Source organism: Neoarius graeffei, chromosome 23 (genome assembly GCF_027579695.1).
Source record: "Neoarius graeffei isolate fNeoGra1 chromosome 23, fNeoGra1.pri, whole genome shotgun sequence".
In the NCBI taxonomy this organism is placed as follows: domain Eukaryota; kingdom Metazoa; phylum Chordata; class Actinopteri; order Siluriformes; family Ariidae; genus Neoarius; species Neoarius graeffei.
Genome location: NC_083591.1, coordinates 43,503,484 through 43,522,364, shown reverse-complemented (window position 1 = coordinate 43,522,364; position 18,881 = coordinate 43,503,484). Strand labels below are relative to the sequence as shown.

The 18,881-nt window shown below is 41.1% G+C and overlaps 1 protein-coding gene across 1 annotated transcript; it reads left to right on the top strand.

Moving 5' to 3' along the window:
- The first annotated feature begins 5,396 nt into the window (after positions 1–5,396).
- rxfp3.2a (relaxin family peptide receptor 3.2a) lies at positions 5,397–6,608 on the top strand. Its single transcript, XM_060905351.1, has one exon. It carries the CDS (start codon positions 5,397–5,399, stop codon positions 6,606–6,608), a length of 1,212 nt encoding a protein of 403 aa, XP_060761334.1.
- The last annotated feature ends 12,273 nt before the right edge of the window (positions 6,609–18,881 follow it).

Here is an 18,881-nt window from a genome sequence, read left to right as displayed (position 1 = left end):
TCATGGCTGAAGGGAAATTTACAGATAAGGAGGGTTACCGTCTGAATAAGTTTCTCACAAAGCTAAGAGCTTTGTTAAACACTGATATGAGTCAGTAAATTTACGACGCTGTTTTGTTCTTAAAATGATGATATATTTTTCTTTTATTTCCTATTCATGGGGGAATTTAAGATTGCATCGTTAAATTTGAATGGAGCAAGAGATGGTATGAAGAGGGCTTTGCTCTTTGAAACAATTAAAGAAAAAACCATTGACGTGGTTTTTGCACAAGAAACACACACAGACATTAATAATAGTGCTGATTGGGCAAAGGAATTTGGGGGTTTGTCAATTTTAAGCCACAACACTTCAGTCAGTGGTGGTGTGGCTATTATTTTTTCACAGACCTGTATTCCTTCCTTGTATCAGGTTGATGAATTTATTAAAGGTAGACTCTTACGAGTCAGAGCACAATTTGAGAACAACTTTTTTGTCTTTGTTTGTGTCTATGCGCCAACAGAAAGGCGTGAGAGAATGAATTTTTTAAGCATCTTAGATAGTGTTTTAAAGGATTGTGATCCTGGAGAGTTTTTACTTCTTGGTGGGGATTTTAATTGTACAGAACTAGGTATAGATAGGAACCATATGGAGCCTCATATGCCTTCCCGTAAGAGGCTCATTGAGTTAATTAATACCTATGATCTGTCTGATGTATGGAGAAATTTTCACATGGATCAAAAACAATATACATGGGTTCATGCTAATGATAATATGCTTTCTCTGGCAAGACTAGACCGATTTTATAGTTTTAAACACCAGCTTGGTTTTTTTAAAACATGTTTTATCTTACCTGTGGGTTTTTCTGATCACAGTATGATGCTTTGCACTTTTTATGTAAATGCAACCAGACACAAAAGTGCATACTGGCATTTTAACACTAGTTTACTACATGATGTTCTTTTTAGGGATGTTTTTAAGTTTTTTTGGAGGGATTTTAGAACCACAAAATCCACTTTTCAGTCTTTGCAACAATGGTGGGATTTTGGCAATGCTCAAATAAAACAATTGTGTCAGCAATATACTTCACATGTCACAAGAGACATAGCTCAGCGTATGAAAACCTTGGAAAATGAAATAATGGAACTCCAAAGGTTAGCTGGAGTCACTAGAGATTGTTTATATATGGAAAATTTAAAAAGAAAGAAGAATCTTTTAACTGACTTGCTGGGCATTAAAGCACAAGGAGCTCTGGTCAGGTCTCGATTCCAGAGTGCAAAATGAATGGATGCACCTTCTAAATTCTTTTTTAATCTGGAAAAGAAAAATGGCCAGAAAAGGCTTATACATGGTCTTGTTTCTGGAAATGGAAATCTCTTGACCAACCATGATGATATTCGGAGGAGAGCAGTTGAGTTCTTTCAGGATTTGTATAGGAGTGAAATCTCCTATGAGCAGGCTCCGGACAGTCCCTTTCTCACGAATCTACCCAAGGTTTCTGGGCAGGCAAATCAGGATCTGGGAAGGGTGATTACCCAGGTTGAGTTGGACAAAGCCCTCCAGAGCATGGAGTGTGGCAAAGCACCGGGTATTGATGGTTTACCGGTTGAGTTTTACAAGTCCTTTTGGCCAGAAATAGGTGCAGACCTACTGGCTGTGTTGAGGGACAGCTTGGCCAAGGGGCGATTGCCACTCAGTTGTCGAAGAGCAATCCTGACATTGCTGCCTAAGAAGGGGGATCTGAAGGACATAAGGTCCTGGAGACCTGTATCTATCCTCTGTGTAGAATATCGGCTACTCTCAAAAGTTCTCGCAAACAGGCTCAGGGAAGTGTTGAGAGACGTAATTGAACCTGATCAGACCTATTGTGTGCCAGGCAGGCTCATTTATGATAACATTGGTTTTATTAGAGATATTTTAGAAATTGGAAAACTTCTAAATTTGGACTTTGGCCTGGTCTCAGTTGATCAGGAAAAGGCTTTTGACAGAATTGAGCATAATTATTTATGGAGTGTTTTAACTGCTTTTGGTTTTAACCTTGATTTTATAAAGAAAATTAGAGCTCTGTACTATGACTGTGAAAGTATTTTAAAAATTAATGGGGACTTGTGTGCTCCTTTTAAAGTTTTAAGGGGAATTAGACAAGGATGTCCCCTTTCTGGCATGTTGTATTCTTTGGCCATTGTTCGAAATAAATAAATTCATTCATTCATTCATTCATTCATTTGGCCATTGAGCCTCTTTTAATTCAGTTGAGAGCCAAACTGCAGGGTGTAACTCTTCCTGATTGTGTTTGTTCTTTTAAGTTATCAGCTTACGCTGATGATGTGGCCATTCTGGTTGGAAACCAAAGGGATGTAGACAGTATGGTTGAAGTTTTCGATGATTTTAACATTTTATCTTCTGCCAGAGTTAACTGGGCGAAGAGTGTGGCTTTGTTGGCTGGTAAGTGGTCTCATGGTGCACCATGCCGAGGCTTAACATGGTCCAGGGATGGTTTTAAATATCTGGGGGTTTTCCTGGGTGATGAAAATTTTAAACAAAAAATTTTTGAGGGAACTATTGAAAAGATTAAGGGCCGTCTCAGTAGGTGGAATTTCTTGGTTAAGCAATTGTCCTATAGAGGGCGTGTTCTAATAGTAAATAACCTGGTGGCTTCATCCCTTTGGCATAGGCTTGCCTGTATAGACCCTCCTGTACAGTTTCTGTCCAAAGTACAATCAATATTAGTTGATTTTTTTGGGGATGGTCTACACTGGGTTCAACAAGGTGTACTGTTTTTGCCTAAGGATGAAGGTGGACAAGGGCTGGTTCACCTGCAAAGTAGAACTGCAGCCTTCAGGCTCCAATTCATACAGAGACTGCTGGAGGGCACCGTAGACTCTAGCTGGAAAGTTGTGGCCTGTGCGATCCTGAGGACATTTAAGGGCCTGGGATTGGACAGAACCCTCTTTTGGATGAACCCTTCCATGATGGATTTAAATAAATTCCCTGTTTTTTACCGGAATACTTTTAAGGTTTGGAACTTTTTAAAGGTCTATAGACCGCTTAATACAGATTCTCTGTTTTGGCTACTGAAAGAGCCACTTATATATGGCTCACTCCTGGACTTCACACAAGAGAAGCAGTTTACTTCCTTTTCTGAGATTTTTTTAAAGGCTGGGATCATCACTTTGAAGGATCTCTTGAATCTGGCAGGGCCAGGTTTTGAGAATCCTGAGGTAGTGGCTGAGCACCTGGGAATGAGATCCATTCGTGTAGCTGCAAGATTCCTTTTAGAACTACAGTCCCAGTTGACAGAAGGGAGTTTAAGGTTGCTGGATCAGTACAAAAAGGATCTACTTAGTCCTAATGAGAGGGATCTAATACCATGTTTTACTGTATCTTCTGAAGTTTCAAATGCTTTTTTGAAAAATGATGATGTCATGTTTCTGGGGCCACGTCGAGTGTCTGGAAAAATATTTTATAATCTTTGTGTGAAATTTTTGAATAGTAAGTGCCTTGAAGCTAGAGTGGATACACCATGGCGTGCTGTTCTACAAGTAGAACAGCAAGTCAAACCACACTGGAGAGCACTTTACAAGTCCCCATTAAATAAAAGGGTTGGGGATTTGCAATGGAGAGTTTTACATGGCGCAGTTGCTGTCAATTCTTTTATTTGTGTTTTAAATCCTGAAGTGAGTCATGATTGCCCTTTTTGCACACAAAGAGAAACTGTTTTTCATGCTTTTATGCATTGTACACGCTTAGAGTCTTTATTTTCGATTTTAAAAAGATTGTTTGGTCTTTTTAATGAACAATTTTCAATGGAAATTTTTATTTTTGGTTTTAAATACACAAGGAAGCAGAGGAATAAGTGTCAACTGCTGAATTTTATCATTGGGCAGGCCAAAATGTCTATTTATGTCAGCAGAAGAAACAAGGTAGAACACAATTCAGGGTTTGACCTTGTACTGGTTTTTGCTACTTTGGTGAAATCGAGAATTTTAATTGATTTTCGTTTTTATAAAGAAATGGGAGATGTTGAAACCTTTGAAGACATATGGTGTCAGAATAATGCTTTGTGTGCAGTCTCAGATGATATTGTGCATTTTAAAAATGTTTTACATGTCAATTGATATGGTTTGTTCAAACTTCTGTGCGCTTTTTATTTATTTAATTTCATTTATTCATGCAAACTCACTCAGAGGTGTTTCACTTTTAATGTAAAAAATATCTAAAAATATCACAATGATATTTTTGTATGTCTTTTAAAGTTCTTTTGTAATAAATGATATTTTGAAAATTCAATTCTTTCTCTCTTTCTGTCTTTCTCTCGTTCTGTCTCTTTCTGTCTCTCTCTTTCTCTCTCTCTGTCTTTGTCTCTCTCTCTCATTCTCTCTCTCTGTCTTTCTTTCTCTCTCTCTCTCTCTTTCATTCTCTCTCTCTCTTTCTGTCTCTCTCTGTCTTTCTGTCTCTCTTTCATTCTTTCTCTCTGTCTCTCTCTTTCATTCTCTCTCTCTCTCTCTCATTCTCTCTCTGTCTCTCTCTTTCTCTCTCTGTCTCTCTCTTTCATTCTTTCTCTCTCTGTCTCTCTCTCTCTGTCTGTCTGTCTTTCTGTCTCTCTTTCATTCTTTCTCTCTGTCTCTCTCTCTCTCTTTCATTCTTTCTCTCTCTCTCTCTCTCTCTCTTTCATTCTTTCTCTCTCTCTGTCTCTCTCTCTGTGTCTCTCTCTTTGTCTCTCTCTCTGTCTTTCTCTCTCTCTTTCATTCTTTCTCTCTCTCTCTCTCTCTGTTTCTCTCTTTCTGTCTGTCTCTCTCTCTCTGTCTCTTTCATTCTTTCTCTCTCTCTCTCTGTTTCTCTCTCTTTCTGTCTGTCTCTTTCTCTCTCTCTCTGTCTCTCTTTCATTCTTTCTCTCTCTCTCTGTTTCTTTCTCTCTCTCTTTCTGTCTCTTTCTCTCTCTCTCTGTCTCTCTTTCATTCTTTCTCTCTCTCTCTCTTTCTGTCTCTCTCTCTCTTTCTCTCTCTGTCTCTCTCTCTCTCTCTGTTTCTTTCTCTCTCTCTTTCTGTCTGTCTCTCTCTCTGTCTCTTTCATTCTTTCTCTCTCTCTCTTTCTCTCTCTGTCTCTCTCTCTCTCGGGCGCGCGACGCGTATAAACCGAAGCGCGAGCGCGGTGCGAGACCAGTGAGCAGCGCACGAGGAACAGAGCTCTGTCGGTTTTCCTTTACTCAGCTGTGTGAATCTTTCCTCACACGGACCCGGAAATAGCGCATTTTTAAGGCGAACAACAAGCAGACTCGTGTCAGAACTAAGGAAATAGATTTCAGAAGGGAATATGGACGAAATGGAAACTTCTGTGTTGTTTATTGTCTTGTACAACTAGTTATCCATTATCAAGATTTCTAAAACAGCTCTGGAAGTTTGTAACTTTGTGGAGAAATCATGCAGCACAACAGCAGCAGTACTTCTTCATCGCCAGGTTTGGGACTGTGTGGCCTCGGAGGAGACGAAGGTGAAGACCTGTGGAACCGGAGCACCGGGACCCAACGCAACCTCTCTGTCCGCTGCTGGCTCCAACTGTTGTCCAAAGAAGCCATGCCAGAGCTGTATGGTGACACGTCGAGCATGGCCCTGCGCGTAGTCATCGCTCTTGTCTACCTGGTGGTGTGTGCTCTTGGGTTGGTGGGCAACCTGCTAGCGCTATATCTGCTCAAATCTCGGCACCGACTCAAGCAGTCGTCCATAAACTGCTTCGTCATGAGCTTGGCTATAACAGACCTGCAATTTGTACTGACCCTTCCTTTCTGGGCTGTGGACACGGCGTTGGATTTTCGCTGGCCATTTGGCAAGGTCATGTGCAAAATCATCAGCTCGGTCACCACCATGAATATGTACGCCAGCGTCTTCTTCCTGACAGCTATGAGCGTGGCACGTTACTGTTCTTTAGCCTCGTCCTTACGCATGCACAGCCCCAAGATGGCGTCGGCTGAGGTGAAATGGGCAAGTGTGGCCATCTGGCTTGTGTCTCTGCTGGCAACGTTGCCTCATGCTGTGTACTCAACCACGGCACAAGTGTCAGATGATGAACTTTGCCTTGTACGCTTCTCAGACCTGGGAAACTGGGACCCACAGCTTCTGCTGGGTCTCTATCAGACACAAAAAGTGCTCCTGGGTTTTGTCATTCCACTGGTTATTATCTGCGTTTGCTACCTGCTTCTGCTCCGATTCGTGTTGCAAAGACGAGTTAGCGGGATCCCCGGCTCAGACAGCGAACGAGGGAGGCACAAGCGCCGGTCCAAAGTCACTAGATCTGTCACCATTGTGGTCCTGTCATTCTTCTTGTGCTGGCTGCCCAACCAGGCCCTGACACTTTGGGGTGTCCTAATCAAGTTCGACTTGGTGCCATTTAGCAAGGCCTTCTATAATGCCCAGGTCTACGCCTTCCCCATTACCGTGTGCCTTGCACACACCAACAGCTGTCTGAATCCAGTGCTTTACTGCCTTATTCGGCAGGAGTATCGTGCCAGTCTCAAGAAGCTGCTGCTGAGAGCCACACCATCCTTACGCAACCTGACCAAAATGATGCGCAGGAATAAGAAGGTTGCCGATGCTCCACCTAGCCTGGCTGTCGTACAGATGGATGCTGGGCTGTGAAGTAGTCCATGGAACCATATGCATGAGACCTGTGGTCATTCCAGATCATTATACCAGTTTTGTCCTGGCACCCAGTTTGGGGCTTGAAGTAGTGGACAGTCCAGGAACTATATGAACTCTCTGGGGCCAATGAAACTAGACTCCAAACTGACCATCAGGACTTTCGTCACAACTGTAGCAATCCTGGTCATTTAAACAGGTGGTCTGGCTTTTGATTCAGGAACTCTGTTTGGTATAAACTGTTTGGTTTGTGTATGTCTTGGTGCAAAAATCTTGGGTTCGTGTCTCAAGCTTGTTCGTTTTTGTCTTTGCTATCATACCGTAGCTCTGGAAATACAGAGATGTCCGGTGTCCTTTTTTTCTAGTTAAGAATCATAACTCGTTATTGAACACCGAATAAGGGAACCTTGTCGAAACTTTCATCAAATACAAATGACCATTATGAAAACACACTGTACACAGCGATGATCTGAATTATATACATGACATAATGTGTCATGTGAAATAAAAATTAGCAGGTCATTCTGAATCTGAAAACATTTTCTTTAACAGGCGTGTGACGTGGCAGGTTTTTGCAGCAAGTTAATCTGTTTTGCACAACTAAAATAGATACAGTATGGCTGTAAGTAAGGAAATTTCAATGCTTTTTTTTCTCATGAAGTAATTAAACTTTCATCCAACTAGCCCTTGAGCACATGAGCCTCTGTTTGTTGATTCCAAAATGCCCTCTTTCACGTGTTGACCTGAGTATTGAATATCTGTCGTGGGTTAATTTTTCAATCTATGTGACTGCATGTCTAATCCTCCGCAGAGGAAATAGTGTCATGTCCATTCATTGTGATTGTCATGATCCGCTCTGGTCCTGTTTGCCGAAGTATTGGTGAGGAAATACAGTAAGGCTTTGCATTAAGGTTCCCATAACTGACATTATTTAACACATTACTTTGCACGAACAAACCGATATCTTCTTTGTATAAGATTAATAAACCCTAATGAACATGTCTGCTCTTGTTAACTGGCAAAATTCACAACCGAGGCTGAAAAACAACTTCTTTATATTTACACCCCTTTGTTTATATTTACACACATGTTAATGCTTATTAATGTGGTAAATCCTGTTAGCTTATTGAACCTTAATGCTCAGTTTTATCAATATTTACGGTATGCTTTTGCAGTAACTTAATGCATATTAGATTTAAAGGAATGTAAATAATGAATATAAATAAAATGATATTTTGAAGCATGTGCACACTGTCTTATGTTTGTCTCACTTTTATACTATATAGTTTATATTTACATTGAGTCCGTTTGAATGAAAGAGCTGAAATGAAAGCGCATCGGTAATACTATGGCAGAATCACAAACGCATGGAAAGATGTGTCTTTTATCACATTATTAATATGCAGACCATGAACAAACACTGCCCCCACATACATCTGTACATTCAGCATATCTGAGATTTAAAAAATATATATAATAATAAAAGAGTGGCTCATTCTGTGCCTTAGTATATAACTTGCAATGCTACTTATTACTTATATTTGCAAATGCAATTCAATTATACTGTATTTCTATAAATTAAGAGACACAAACTTAATAGCAAAGCAGCTTTACAGAAATCTGGCTGTATCCAGCCATCCTGCTGTAGGATTAAAAATCATTACAGTATGCAGTTATAGAAGAGTAAAGGCAAATAGTACTAAGTATGAATGAATGAATTTATTTTATTTCGAACATGTATAAAAAATGTATGTAACTATTTGTACATACAAAAGAAAGAAAATGAGAAAGTGACAAAAAAATGAATAAATAAAATAACATAAAGAGCTAAGACATTACAATACACCGCACATTGTTCGAAAAAGGAGTGGGAAGAAGTACAATACTTTTTTAATTTCCCACCCCTTTTTAACTACCCCGAAATCCAAACTACATTAATACACCTATAAAAATATATACCATATATACACTTCATGAATATCTATATAAATATATAATTACAAAAATAAATATATACTACATACCATATATATACACACTTCAGAATTATCTATATAAATATTTAATTACAAAATTAAATATATACTACATTCCATATATACACTTCATAAATATCTATATAAATATATAATTACAAAAATATATATACTATATACCATATATACACTTCATAAATATCTATATAAATATATAATTACAAAGTACCTACGCTATATTGCAATTATGAGTCATGGGATGAGCACAGGAAAGTCTTTATGACTATAGAAGCATTTCTTAAATGGTATAAATCGAAAGTATATCCCAAAGTTTTTGGGGTATGTTGGTGAGCCACATGTGTATGGAATCAATTTTGTGCCAAAATGTTCATACAATACTTTTGAAATATCAAACAAAAACAACAAATCAAAATACAAAAAAAAGTCAGTTTTCTTAGACTGGCAAACAAATTATTCGTGTAATCGTACAAAATATCAGTCTATTACTCTTCAGAAACCTTTCATTTTTGTTCCGCGTCTCTCAGTTTTGCTTGACGTAATTTATTTTGGTTGCGATTCCAGCTTTCTCGTTTGCGCTCCCTGACTTTTTGCTTGCAGTTTTGGCACAAACTTCACGTGTGGGTGGGCTGTTCAGGAATGCATTCCCATTGGCTAACTTGTGTTTGACTGACAGCTACGCTCAGCGATTCCCCCGGAGGCTGTTGCGGCCATTTCCTACTCGGATTTTGGCGGACTGTTTGACAAGTGACCGATCCATTGACGGTAAACAAGGATCGAGTGGACTTCAGTGGCGACTATGATATTGACTGTTTGACGAGTGACCGATCCATTGACGGTAAACAAGGATCGAGTGGACTTCAGTGGCGACTATGATCATCTCATTATCTCTAGCCGCTTTATCCTTCTACAGGGTCGCAGGCAAGCTGGAGCCTATCCCAGCTGACTACGGGCGAAAGGCGGGGTACACCCTGGACAAGTCGCCAGGTCATCACAGGGCTGACACATAGACACAGACAACCATTCACACTCACATTCACACCTACGGTCAATTTAGAGTCACCAGTTAACCTAACCTGCATGTCTTTGGACTGTGGGGGAAACCGGAGCACCCGGAGGAAACCCACGCAGACACGGGGAGAACATGCAAACTCCACACAGAAAGGCCCTCGCCGGCCCCGGGGCTCGAACCCAGGACCTTCTTGCTGTGAGGCGACAGCGCTAACCACTACACCACCGTGCCGCCCGGCGACTATGATATTGAATTTAATTAATTCAATATCATAGTCGCCACTGAAGTCCACTCGATCCTTGTTTACCGTCAATGGATCGGTCACTCGTCAAACAGTCCGCCAAAATCCGAGTAGGAAATGGCCGCAACAGCCTCCGGGGGAATCGCTGAGTGTAGCTGTCAGTCAAACACAAGTTAGCCAATGGGAATGCATTCCTGGACAGCCCACCCACACGTGAAGTTTGTGCCAAAACTGCAAGCAAAAAGTCAGGGAGCACAAACGAGAAAGCTGGAATCGCAACCAAAATAAATTACGTCAAACAAAACTGAGAAAGACGCGGAACAAAAATAAAAGGTTTCTGAAGAGTAATAGACTGATATTTTGCACGATTGCATGAATAATTTGTTTGCCAGTCTAAAAAAATTGACTTTTTTTTGTTTTTTTGTATTTTGATTTGTCATTTTTGTTTGATATTTCAAAAGTATTGTATGAACATTTTGGCACAAAATTGATTCCATACATGTGCAGAAAGGTCCAGATGAAGAAACAGGATGAACAGAGTAGGAGAAGAACATCAGGATGAATCCCACAAGCCCACAGGTAGGAAACACAGTAGTAGAAGAAGAATTGAAGCAGAAGCTGGCACTGGAATAACGTTAAACAGAAGGGGTGCCCATAGAGCTCGACACCAAATAAACTACACTCTTAGGAAAAAAATAAGTTTCATGTCACATCATAAAGGGAAGCATTAGACTTCCTGTGTAGAATTGTATAACATATGGTTTCTATTTTAGAAAATGCTTCAAATAGAACCTATTTAGAGAGCTAGAGCTATTAATAATCCAAAGAACCCTTGGGGAACCCTCAAGGGGAGTTTCAGACATTGATGATACATATTTGCCTCAGTGCAGCAAACAGTTATCTGTAATAAAGATCTAACTTTTAATAAACTCTAAAGTTTACAATATTAATGAAACAATCACATACAGATAGGTGACTAATTAAAAGAAAACAACATGAAACGTCTAAGGTGTTAGATGACCCCAAGACACCAAAACAGTTTTAGTCTCTGGAGCTGTACTGGAGGAATACAGCTTCATACAGAATACAGCTCCATGATACAGATAACTGTTCTGCTGCACTGAGGCAAATATACATCATCAAAGTCTGAAGTTTCCCTTGAGGGTTTCTCAAGGGTTCTTTGGATTGTTAATATAAGGCGCTGGCAGCAGGGCGCTTTTCAGTGCAGTGTGGCAGATGAACCCAACAAGGTCAATGGCACACCACCTGATGGCATGTGGAAGAGCCACTCAAATTGCCAATGGATGGCATCACTTGACAAGTCAATTGTCGCTGTGGGGCAACTTCCATACCCATCAGGTCTGTGGCACTTTTGTGCACCAATTGGCATCAGGTCTGGAGGTCCAGAGAGATAACACGATGGGGGCATGACATCGTTTGTCTTACCTTACTGTGCAAGGCGCTTCGTTAGGAGAGGAGAATAGTGTGTGGGAGCTCATGAGACCAGACATTCTGTGGCGGCTCAGCCGGGCCATTTGTGCCGCCGCTGTGGACAACTCTGTTGCTCTGGGGTGGGCTTCGCGGTCCATCTGTGTTTCTGCACATCCTAATGAAGCAGTCGTCATTGCTAACAATGGACAGCTGACGACGACTGGAGGAATGAACAGTATTCTTCCGAAAAGAGCTGGTGTTTTGATGATGGTGGTGGTGATGGACTGGACTGCAAAATATTCCATAGGTGCTCAATTTGGTAAAGATCTACTCAATGTGAAAGCCATAATATGATTTACATCATTTTCATCCCCATTAAACCATTCAGTAAGCCTTCATGCCCTGTGGATGGGGGCGGTGTCATCCTTGAAGAGACCACGCCCATCAGGATAGAAATGTTTTATCATAGGATAAAAAATGATCAGTCAGAACGACTTCATACTGATCTGCAGGTTTTTCTTTGCTGTTCATCTCTAGCCTTTATTCTGGTGAACAAACACTTCATGTCCACCATATTGAGGATCCATCACCACAACTGGAATTACAGGATTAAATACATTTTAAAAAAAATATGTAGTCCATCTAGCATCCTAAAATGTTCTTTAGTTTGTCCTTCTGGGGAACAGACAAGTTTCCAAGAAGAACAAAGCTAGTAGTAGTAGTAGTAGTAGTAGTAGCAGCTCTCCTCTCCTTCTGAAGTTAACAATGGAGTAAAACAAGGGTGTGTACTTGCCCCTACTCTTTTCTCTATCTACCTAGCTGTGATTTTAAACCATGCCTTCCAAGATTACAAGTAGGGTGTCTGGATTCAAAGCAGACCTGGTGCTGACCTATTCAACGTCAACCAATTCAAATCTGTGAGATACACCCAAAAGGTGCTGGTACGCGAACTTATGTATGCTGATGATGCTGCCTTTGTTGCCCATAGCTACAGTGATGCCCAGGACATAATATCTCATTTTGCCAAAGCTGCCAAGGAGTTTGGGCTGAAGATCAACATCAAAAAGACTGAGGTACTATATCAACCTCCCTCTGGAACTACAGAGACTGGTCAGGATATTGTATTAGATGGCATAAATCTTGCCAAGGTCACTAGATTCAAATATCTTGGTTCAACTGTAACATCAAATAATAGAATTGACACAGAAATCGAGATCCGCATGTCCCATGCATCTAGAGCGTTTGGTAGGCTGAAGGAGAGGGTTTGGTATAATAAGGATTTAACTTTAAATACCAAATGTGCAGTGTACCGAGCCATCGTACTTTCCACTCTTCTTTATGGTTTGGAATCCTGGACAGTCTACAAAGCCTCAGCCCAAAAACTCAATGCATACATGATGAGACAGCTACGTCAAATACTGGGCATAAAATGGTGGCATTATGTCTCTAACAGTACCATTCTCGAAAGGACCTCCCTGCCCAGCATGTATGACATTCTGATTAGTAGAAATCTTCACTGGACTGGTCATGTTAACAGAATGCCCAGCTACAGACTGCCAAAGCTCATCCCCTTCTCCCAACTGGAAGATGGTACCAGAGGAGTTGGTCATCCCAAGCTCCAGTTCAAAGATACAGTAAAACGCAACTTGAAAGAAAGGAACATTCCTCTTAACTCTTGGCAGCGACTGTCCAATCAAAGAACAACTTGGAGAGCGATGATTCAGAGGAAGATTTAGTCATCATCGGAATCGATGGACAGCACTACTACTAGAGAGACTCAGTGGCCCATAACTTTGAAATAATAAAAGTTTCTAAGCAGAACAAAGCTAGAACCATCCAAAGAACCCTTGAGGAACCTTAGACTGCAAAGTGTACTGCTAAAATGTTTCAGTTTTTTTTTAACTCATGTAGTATTTGGATTAATTTGATGAACACTAGGGCGGCACGGTGGTGTAGTGGTTAGCGCTGTCACCTCACAGCAAGAAGGTCCTGGGTTCGAGCCCCGGGGCCGGCGAGGGCCTTTCTGTGCGGAGTTTGCATGTTCTCCCCATGCCCGCGTGGGTTTCCTCCGGGTGCTCCGGTTTCCCCCACAGTCCAAAGACATGCAGGTTAGGTTAACTGGTGACTCTAAATTGACCGTAGGTGTGAATGTGAGTGTGAATGGTTGTCTGTGTCTATGTGTCAGCCCTGTGATGACCTGGCGACTTGTCCAGGGTGTACCCCGCCTTTCACCCGTAGTCAGCTGGGATAGGCTCCAGCTTGCCTGCGACCCTGTAGAAGGATAAAGCGGCTAGAGATAATGAGATGAGATGAGATGATGAACACTATGATTTTAAACATTCTGGTGCAAATTTCCCAACATATTTAACACCATTTTTGGTGATTAATCAATATATTTAGGTAGATATTGTGTACCTGTCAAAGCTTTGCACGCAGTGACCATTGCAAAACCTTGCACTGCTTACTAACTGTGATTAATAACAAGCTGCAAACTGAGATTAATTACTCTGCCAAATACATTGTCACTGTGTGACTCTGGTAATTATGTATGCTCTAAAACCAGTACTGCCTTCTAGATTACTTCAAAATGTTCCTCTTAAACAATGACATTGTCATTAAAAGCTAGAGAACTTATATTATTATTTAATTTTAAAAGTTATGGGCCACTGAGTCTCTCTAAGCCCTTTTTATAATCTGTTACCTACACTCACTGCATGAAAATGTTTGATTTATGGCATTTCACCAGTTGTGAATTGACACATCCTAAAAAAGACATTGGCATTTTTTTTTTATTATCTGTCAGTTGGAGGGGATGACTGGTGTATCATGACCTCTGGAGCAATCCTTGGTTTAAGTCGATGCTCAAAGGCAGAAAATTGCATCCAAGTATGGAGGTGCCAGAGGCATGGTACTAAATCTGTCATGCCCTTTAAGATTCTTCTTCCCAAATAACTTCAGAGTACCGTAGACGATCTAGAGTGGTTCAAAAGGAATCAAGTTTATTAGAAACTAGTTCTACGTCATTTGTTGTATTTTGCTGCAACACAGCTCCAAGGTGCTCTGTGTCACATTCCTCAAGTTCTCCCTATTCCCCATTTCCATGTGGGTTTCCTCTATTATTGGCACCCCTGCCCTGGAAATGATCGTGAACACAATGTAACTGAAACTTGTTTCCCATTTAAATTGTACATTTTGGAGTTGAATGGAGTGTGTAGGAACTTTCAAGATGTTATCCATGACTTCCTGATTAACCAGGGTAGAAATATGAAGTCATGCAGAGGCCAAATTCCCTTGGTCATCCTTTACAAGGGGTGCCAATAATTATGGAAGGCCCTGTATGTGAATCCATGGTGCCCTATGATGGACTGTTTTCCCATTCAGGGTGTATTCATGCCTCAGGCCCTGTGGTCCCAGAATAGGCTCCGTATCTACCCCAACCCTGACCAGAATAAAATAATTAGTGAAGCTTAATGAATGAAAAATAATAGAGCTGCACTATATACACTGTATTCCATTTAAATAATATTGGCTGACATTGAGTGGTATATCAGATATATTCCATTCAGCTAGCATGATACTGAACGAGTCGAAGACGAGTACACTTTGGCTTCACCCAGTGTTGTAGTCGAGTCACTAAACCTCGAATCTGAGTCCAGTCTCGAGTCCCCAGTGTTCAAGTCCGAGTCAAGTCCAAGTTATTAAAAAAAATTCGAGTTGAGTCCACCATTGATCCGAGTCGAGTCCAACACTCCAACCGCACCATTTGACGGTGGCTGTTTTAATGCCATTAACAGTAGTTTGTTCCTGAACATGACATATAAACAGGTGAATGTGCTTCTCTTTGTCAGGGAGTGTGAAGTATTCTGTCAAAGATGGTTGGGAGATGGATGAAAGTGCAGAAGGTGTGTTTATTAATACAACCCCGATTCCAATAAAGTTGGACAAAGTACAAATTGTAAATAAAAATGGAATGCAATAATTTACAAATCTCAAAAACTGATATTGTATTCACAATAGAACATAGACAACATATCAAATGTCGAAAGTGAGACATTTTGAAATTTCATGCCAAATATTGGCTCATTTGAAATTTCATGACAGCAACACATCTCAAAAAAGTTGGGACGGGGCAATAAGAGGCTGGAAAAGTTAAAGGTACAAAAAAGAAACAGCTGGAGGACCAAATTGCAACTCATTAGGTCAATTGGCAATAGGTCATTAACATGACTGGGTATAAAAAGAGCATTTTGGAGTGGCAGTAGCTCTCAGAAGTAAAGATGGGAAGAGGATCACCAATCCCCCTAATTCTGCGCCGACAAATAGTGGAGCAATATCAGAAAGGAGTTCAACAGTGTAAAATTGCAAAGAGTTTGAACATATCATCATCTACAGTGCATAATATCATCAAAAGATTCAGAGAATCTGGAAGAATCTCTGTGCGTAAGGGTCAAGGCCGGAAAACCATACTGGGTGCCCGTGATCTTCGGGCCCTTAGACGGCACTGCATCACATACAGGCATGCTTCTGTATTGGAAATCACAAAATGGGCTCAGGAATCTTTCCAGAGAACATTATCTGTGAACACAATTCACCGTGCCATCCGCCGTTGCCAGCTAAAACTCTATAGTTCAAAGAAGAAGCCGTATCTAAACATGATCCAGAAGCGCAGAGGTCTTCTCTGGGTCAAGGCTCATTTAAAATGGACTGTGGCAAAGTGGAAAACTGTTCTGTGGTCAGACGAACCAAAATTTGAAGTTCTTTATGGAAATCAGGGACGCCGTGTCATTCGGACTAAAGAGGAGAAGGATGACCCAAGTTGTTATCAGCGCTCAGTTCAGAAGCCTGCATCTCTGATGGTATGGGGTTGCATTAGTGAGTGTGGCATGGGCAGTTTACACATCTGGAAAGACACCATCAATGCTGAAAGATATATCCAGGTTCTAGAGCAACATATGCTCCCATCCAGACGATGTCTCTTTCAGGGAAGACCTTGCATTTTCCAACATGACAATGCCAAACCACATACTGCATCAATTACAGTATCATGGCTGCATAGAAGAAGGGTCCGGGTACTGAACTGGCCAGCCTGCAGTCCAGATCTTTCACCCATAGAAAACATTTGGTGCATCATAAAACGGAAGATACGACAAAAAAGACCTAAGACAGTTGAGCAACTAGAATCCTACATTAGACAAGAATGGGTTAACATTCCTATCCCTAAACTTGAGCAACTTGTCTCCTCAGTCCCCAGACGTTTACAGACTGTTGTAAAGAGAAAAGGGGATGTCTCACAGTGGGAAACATGGCCTTGTCCCAACTTTTTTGAGATGTGTTGTTGTCATGAAATTTAAAATGACCTAATTTTTCTCTTTCAATGATACATTTTCTCAGTTTAAACATTTGATATGTCATCTATGTTCTATTCTGAATAAAATATGGAATTTTGAAACTTCCACATCATTGCATTCCGTTTTTATTTACAATTTGTACTTTGTCCCAACTTTTTTGGAATCGGGGTTGTCCAAGTGAAGATGGGTAAACAATCCAGAATGGCAGGCAAAATCGTGCAGGTATGACACTTACACAAAATTAGTGCAAAATGAATGTAGATATAAATATCTTATGCCAAATTATTACAAAAATAAAGAAAAAATCCAAGTCCTCGTCTCCAATTTTCCAAGTCCTAATGCAATTAATGTACAAGTCCAAGTCAAAGTCATCAGTGCTCAAATCCGAGTCGAGTCACGAGTCGGACTCGAGTACTACAAGCCTAGCTTCACCAGTCACGTCCATTTTGTCGCAGATGCAGGTGTGTGTACAACTCTCACTGTATGTACCTGTTGGCTACATTCCACTATGTGAAGTTGGATAGGTGGAGTGTGTGTGTGTGTGTGTCTGCTTCTTTCTTCAGATTGTTGAGACCTGATGTTTGCATTAATGGGCCAGTCTCACCTCCTTCTCGATTAGTTTCTTTCATCCTGGTGCTGTTTTTACAAGGTTGTGGCTATTCTGGTGCCAAAAGAACACGAGCGGAATTTTATTATAAATAAGTGAGGTACCGTATCAGTGCATTACACACACACACACACACACACACACACACACACACACACACACACACACACACACACACAGAGAGAGAGAGAGCACTGGTTGCTTTTAACAGTTATGCTTTGTTTTTGCTCCTCTTTGTTCTTCATTGCAGTCATCTTTCTTTCTCTATATTTATGAGTTTTGTCTTGCTTGAGGAAAATATTTAGAGTGAAGATAAGTCCTCAAAGGTCATCCTAAAATATTTTTATGCATCAAGGATTGGTCGGTCAACTCATTACCCAATAGAGTGGTGCTCAATTCATCATCCTCAGCATGTGGCAAACTTGCTGGGCTATTATTCTTGAAGGGCATATTTTGATTGGAGCAATGAAAATGAATTACTGAATACCTAAAGGGTTTAATAATTTAAAAAAAGTTCATGATGAGTCTTAATTAAATGCTCTGTTTTCTCTCTCTGTTTTTGACAGTAATTTAAAAAACAAAACAAAACACAGATTGTCCCAGCACATTGTCCATATAGAGTACAATCAATGTCTCCTTTTATTGGAAAAATCTGTGACTGATAGCGATCATTCTATGTTACCTTTCCTGACTCTCAGAGCTGGTGTCTCAGCACACAGATTTGAATGCAGATTCATGTCACCATGTGTTTGGTGACAAAACATGGCAGACAAGATAGCATGGCTGAGAAATAATCAGGAATAAGAAGAAAGAACCCTTTATTCGTCACATGCACACTTCAAGCACAGTGAAATTCATCCTCTGCATTTAACCCATCTGAAGTAGTGAACACACGTACACACACAAAGCAGTGGGCAGCCACACCAGAGCACCCAGGGAGCAGGTACATTGCTCAAGGGCACCTCAGCCCAAGGCCACCCCACATCAACTTAACTGCATGTCTTTGGATTGTGGGGGAAACCGGAGCACCCAGAGGAAACCCACACAGACAGAACATGCAAACCACACAGAAAGGCCCTCACCGGCCGCTGGGTTCGAACCCAAAACCTTCTTGCTGTGAGGCAACCGTGCTAACCACTTACACCACCATGCCTTGCCTGAATAATCAATCAGGCAAGGAAACACAGTGGCACAGTGGGTGTTTTCACAGCCGCACAGCTCCAGGGTGCCTGGTTTAATCCTCAGGTTTCTGTCTGTGTGGAGTTTCGAATGCCCATGTGGGTTTCCTCCCACCAGCCAAGAAACAGCCATGAATAAGTGTGTGAATATTTGTATGATGCTCGAAAAATGACTGGCATTACATCTAGAGTGTATTCCTTCCTTGTGCCTAAGGTTCCTAGGCATTACATTAAGAAGCACAAAACTGGGGTTACTCCAGGACCAGGGTTGGGAACCTTTGCTATAGACTATAGATCTCATCTCATCTCATTATCCCTAGCCGCTTTAGCCTGTTCTACAGGGTCGCAGGCAAGCTGGAGCCTATCCCAGCTGACTACGGGCGAAAGGCGGGGTACACCCTGGACAAGTTGCCAGGTCATCACAGGGCTGACACATAGACACAGACAACCATTCACACACAT

Excerpts from the sequence above, each read along its gene's own strand:
- rxfp3.2a (XM_060905351.1), top strand. The coding sequence starts at position 5,397 with ATGCAGCACAACAGCAGCAGTACTTCTTCATCGCCAGGTTTGGGACTG.